General features: G+C 38.0%; 1 protein-coding gene across 1 annotated transcript; it reads right to left on the bottom strand.

The window, feature by feature from the left end:
- Positions 1-3,117: 3,117 nt before the first annotated feature.
- LOC131158325 (putative receptor-like protein kinase At1g80870) lies at positions 3,118-5,647 on the bottom strand. The gene has a single exon (XM_058113111.1). The coding sequence runs from the start codon at positions 5,498-5,500 to the stop codon at positions 3,329-3,331; it is 2,172 nt and encodes a 723-aa protein (XP_057969094.1). The 5' UTR covers positions 5,501-5,647; the 3' UTR covers positions 3,118-3,328.
- Positions 5,648-5,971: the final 324 nt, after the last annotated feature.

Genomic DNA, 5,971 nt, shown 5'->3' with positions numbered 1-5,971 from the left:
AAGCACATTGATGTAAGATACCATTTTGTTCTTGATATTATTTCACAGAGGAAAATTATTGTAAAAGAATTGGTACTACTAATAATTGTGCACATATGTTGATAAAACCTCTAAAATCGATTAAGTTCATGTATTGCTTGGACTTGATAGAAATTTGTGGTTCTTGAAATCTATCCTATGGAGAAGATATATGAAGAAATTATCATGGGGTGATTTGTTATATTGAGTTAGGGCCCTATAAAGGATCACATTTTTTTTCTCTCATTCTTGATCAATGCGCCTAAGGGTGTATTCGAGTCTAGTCAAATTAACGTACTAAGATACTTGAACTTGACTTGACTTGAAAATGTTATGCTTGAAACTACATTCGAACTCAATCAATCTCAAACTCAACTTGACTACAAATTATTTAAACCTGAACTCGACTCATGAAGCTCAAATCGATTTTAATATATTAAATACATTAAATATATTTATAAATTAAATATTATATGAATTCCCTAACATAAAAATAATAAAATTAAAAAGTTCAATTAGGCTTAAAACTCGACTCGAGTACTATTATTGAACTTGAAATCAATTTGTTGAAATACTCAAGTAGCTCGAACTCTAGCAGAATTGAGTTGAGTCCAAGTAGCTTGCGAGTAGGCTTGACTCATTTACATGCCTAAATGTGTCATGCATCACAATAAATCCCTCATTCAAGGAGATGAATTATTTCTAATAAATAATTATTTGTAGTAAATAGAGGATCATTCAAGGAGAGGAGAACAAAAAAATAATAAAGAGTTGAGTCAAGTAGTTCAGTAGGCTTGACTCATTTGCATTCCTAAATATGTCATGCATCATAATAAACCCCTCATTTAGGGAGATGAGTTATTTGTAATAAATAGATCATTTTTTTTTTTTTCTTCTTATTTAAGGAAATGAGTTATTTCATATTTTTTTTCTCTCATTTATGGAAATGAGTTATTTCTAGTACATAGAAGATCATTTGAGGAGAGGAGAAAATATAAATACTAAAGAGAATGTTGGCTTTAGGGCGAATTAATTTTCCTCCTTAACTTGAGGGAGAGTTAATTTGCCTCCCACGATTTGAGGAGGGATTTAATTTGAAGAAATATATTTATGGGTTTTTTTCAGTCTTTCTTGGCACAGTATGAAATTTCAAATGCATTTACATTTTGGCTCTTCCTCAATGGTGAAATTCTCTCTCATTTTCACTCATGGATGTAAGCTATAAGACATTACAGATTAATTATGGTTAGGTAGTATTTGGGAACATAAATTTGTAATTTTTTATTTGAATTTGTTTAGATTTAAAAGAAGTGAACATAATTTTGTACCATATATTATTTAAATCAGAAAAATTTTAATTTAAAGTCTGAATTCTGCAGTCTCAAATATAAAAAAAAAAATTTTGGGTCACTCAAACACATAAATTAAGTTGACTAATAGAAGTACTTTGCATACTTCACAGTGATTCAAATTTAAGAAGCAGCTCAGTCTGCTTGTAAGTCTAACCTCGCAGGGTTTCCTTCCAGCTGTTTTTTTTATTTTTTATTTTTGGCCTTGAGAGACATTGTGAATAATCATACTAGTATAAATTCATAAAGGAACAAAGAAAAAGAGAACTCCACTAATGGTTTGTGCATGCAGGGATTTGAATTGAGATTGGCCCCGTGGTAAATTGATGGGAACGTTGTTGGTGCCGGACCGTTGAGGCAACAATCAAGCCATAAATAAAGGAGCAATCATGATGCATCTTTCTTTAATGAAAGTGGGGAGTGGTGATCAAGTGACTGGTGAGTGGTGAGTCAAAACTACCTCATATCATTCCATCATGGGTCTTGAATTTTTGACGGCAGATACAGATCCCCACTTCAAAGGGCATCCAAAGGAGACAGCCATCATCATTTAAAGCCATTGAATTTCCACAGTAGAAGACAAGCTTTAACCCTACCCTGCACCTGCACTGGAGCCTGGATGAAGAAGTATCTTGGTCACTGGTCTGCCTTCGACGTTTCTTTTGTTACTTCAAGCTTCTAAGTTATGGGTATGGACATTTGTGCATAGTAATGGAATGAGATCAGACAAAATAGAATTGAATTTATCACTTAATTTTCATTTTATTCAAATTTTTGTTTTATTTGTTCTCATCCTATTCCACAAATTAAACAAGACGGTTAGGCTTGTAGGGCTGAAAGGCTCACATGGATCCATTTATGCATGATATAGAATTTAGTAACAAAGAATTTGCAGATTAGCACTAGCTGATCATAAAATGCAACATCAGTCCTCGAACCCACATCCTAACCATGTGAATCCTGCAAAATTTTAATGGATTTGGACATTAATAACATCCTGTGATTGATGGAGGAACTGTTTTCCGGAAGTATTTCTCCCTTGATAATAGTGGTAGTAGATATTGCAGTTGAACAGTGGCACTCAAAATACATGGATCCATTTAGAATTCAGTAACAAAGAATTTGCAGATTAGCACACTCCCTGATCATAAAATGCAACGTCAGTGCTCGAACCCACATCCTAACCATGTGAATCCCGCAAAATTTTAATGGATTTGGACATTAATAACATCCTGTGATTGATGGAGGAACTGTTTTCCCGAAGTATTTCTCCTTTGATAATAGTGGTAGGAGATATTGCAGTTGAACAGTGGCACTCAAAATTTGAAGTGTTTCATCAATATTAACATTTGACCAAATCTGCTCGAATATATTTTCTACTCTCCTAATGATCGGGGTTATAATCCCCTAAAAATAATCTCTACGTCATGTTTCACCTCATGATCGAGGTTATGCTCCCCTAAAAATATTCTCTACGCTGCTTCACCCCATGATCGAGATTATACTGCCCTGAAAATATTCTATACGCCATGCTTCACCCCATGATCAAGGTTATGTATGATGAGCAAACCAGATAAAAATCTCTTTCCAGCTGATTGTAAGAAGCCAGGTTTCAGGGAACAGACCCCAAGTCCTTCCAAGTTCCAAATTTACGTGCTATACCTATTATGAAGAAAAATCCAACAGAGTAGTTCATACTGCACTGAAATTTGCAGAACCAAGAGCATACAAACAAAACACCCTTAGACGGTTTAACATAAATGTTTGTATCCAGTTAGTGACAAATAAATCAGAAAAAATTCATTTGAGTTCTGAACTATATTACAACAACATAATCCTCTAGTACACAAACCTCCAAACCCTGCAAGGGTTCTTTAACAAACCATTCCCATTGATCTCTCCCACAAACACTCATCAGAAACCACAACTTGATGTGATCAAATTCAAGAGGGTGTTTCAAATTAAATGTAGTCTACATTGGCCTTCTTTTTTCTCTTGGACTTGCTGAGGATTTTGGAAGGAGGGGATGGAGAGAACTCAAAAGGGAGAATCGGAAGATCCATATCACCTTTTAAAATCTTAACAGTGTCCCCAATGTCTGGCCGCAACTCTGGCATTTTCTGCAAGCAAGCGAGCGCTAAGTTGATACACAAGCTTGCCTGCTCCTTATTGTACCTCTCTTTCAATCTCTCATCAACGAGATCTAAAATGTTTCCAGTTTGAGCCAAGTTTCTACACCAGCTTATCAAGTTTGCTTTCTCAAGCTTCATGGGTGAGGAAAGGACATGGAGTGGCCTTCTCCCGGAGACGATCACAAGGATCAAGACCCCAAAACTGTATATATCGCCCTTCTCCATTAAGAACCCACATCCACCATACTCTGGCGCAACGTAACACAGAGTACCTCGCATGCTTGTTGTGCTACTGAGCTCACGACTAAAAAGATCTCCACTCCACATCTCACTTCCCCCTGAATGGGTGTTCTTTTTCTTCCAACCCCTTCTAAAGCTGAATTCCCCACTTTGATCATTGTCATTTTGATTCTGTTCTCTAAATTTTCTTCGCCTTTGAAAATGAAAATGTCGACCCATATTGAAATGTGGAATTTTGAAGCCTTTCTTGCACTTCACTTCGAGCTTCTTTAGATTACTGCTCTTCTTGCTAATTTCAGCAAGATGTTCTTCTCTCCACCATTCTTGGATCTTCCTATGCTTCTTATTACGGGTCTTCCAGCCCCTCGATTCTTTCTTCTCAAACCTCTTCTTGGAATTTTCAAAACCTAATTCGTGTAATTGAGGTTCACCCATGTCTTCTAATTTATCCAACCCAATTGAATTATCCAAATGGGTTGTCTCCGCCGAGCACTTCTTATCTTCATCCCAATCAGGGTTTGCCGAGGGACAAATCTGGCTCCCTATCCACTCCATAACATAATCTTTGCTGGACAATTCCCCACTACCATCCTGCTTCCACCACCAATCCTTTCCCCATTGTTTTACCCCAGCCGTATCATCTGCAAGTGTTGAAGCACAAAAATTCAACTCCTTACTGTGATCAGCACTACAAGATTCATCATCATAAGCTGCAAATTTATTACAATCTTCCCCACGAACATCCATGCTTGAAACCTCCTTTCCCTTTGCATTACTACTAGCATCATTCTCACTTGTAGCATTGGTATTGAAATTCAAAGAACTTATATTTAACGTTTTGGAGTTATGGCATGCTTTACTATTTTTTGAAGAAGAAGAAGCTTGCAAAGCAAGTGCAAAATCTACCTCATTACAACTCTCCACCGGAGTCCCGATCGCCGGAATGTCCACACCCACCACCGCTAAATTTCCCGAGAGCTCCTGGCTCTTCCACAGCTCCTGACTCCGACCCAATTCCTGACTAAATAACTCCATCCCAAACTCTCCTTCCAACTTCACCCTCGACAATCCAAAATCTGAAATTTTCGCCCGGTTCTCCGAATCCAGCAAAACATTGCTCGGCTTAACGTCCCCGTGAATCACCGGCGGATCGCACTCGTTGTGCAAAAATGCGAGCGCCCTCGCAACATCCAAAATAATCGCAAACCTCATTTCCCAATTCAAAGTGGGACACAAATCCGAATTCGAGTTCGAACTTGCACTCGAATTCCCTTCCGAGAAAAGAGATTCTTGCAAACTTCGATTCGGCATATACTCATAAACAAGTAATCTCTTACACTTTCCCACGCAATACCCCAAAAGGGTCACAAGAAAAGGCGATTTCAGACCGCTCAGAATCTGCACCTCGTTCTGAAACTCTCGCTCCGCCGACAAAGAAGCGTCGAGCTTCTTAATAGCCACAGACTTCCCATCCCGCAGAATGCCGAAGTACACAGTACCAGAGCCGCCTTTACCGATCAAATTGGACTTAGCGAAGTCATTCGTGGCGGATTTGAGCTCTCTGTAAGAGTATCTATGAAGCTTCCAAGGAGCATTGGAATCAAAAGGGCTGGTGCGAGAGCGGTGGACCAGAGAGTACCAGAGGTAGAAGAGAAAATAAAGAACGGCAAAGAGGATGAGCGCAGAAGCAGAGACTATAATGGTCAAGAACAGGACCCTGGTTTTAGGGTTCGGATTTGGTGGAAAGGGTCTTGACGGCATAGTTAGCTTGATTAGTAGAAGAAATGGGGAGAAAGATGAAGAAGAAGAAGAGGAACAGGGGTAGGCAGAAGCATATGGAACAAAAGCAGGTGGTCCTGTGGGTTTTCCTTTCCTTTTCTTTCCCCCATCCCTGTATCCAAGAAAGGTTGCTTTACAGTTGGATTATCAAATGGATTATTTATTTTTAATTTTTCTTATTAATATTAACAAAGTCTGAATTATATATATTTAAATTATTTATTTATTTGCTTATACATATGGCTCAGAAGAACTTACACCCAGTGAGGACTGATCCTCTCCAGTCTACACATATGTCTGGCTCTCAAGCCTTAACTAGGTTTTGTACTAATTTTATATTCATTAACTACACTGCTTATCAGTATCAATGGAATAGAAAACAGTTGTACTCAAAATGTCCCCATCTATGATCTAACACACACTTTTCTCTATCTCTCTCTCTCTCTCTCTCTC

This window comes from Malania oleifera, chromosome 6, assembly GCF_029873635.1.
Source record: "Malania oleifera isolate guangnan ecotype guangnan chromosome 6, ASM2987363v1, whole genome shotgun sequence".
Taxonomy (NCBI): domain Eukaryota; kingdom Viridiplantae; phylum Streptophyta; class Magnoliopsida; order Santalales; family Ximeniaceae; genus Malania; species Malania oleifera.
The sequence above is the reverse complement of the archived record's forward strand: the minus strand, read 5'-3'. Positions and strand labels throughout refer to the sequence as shown.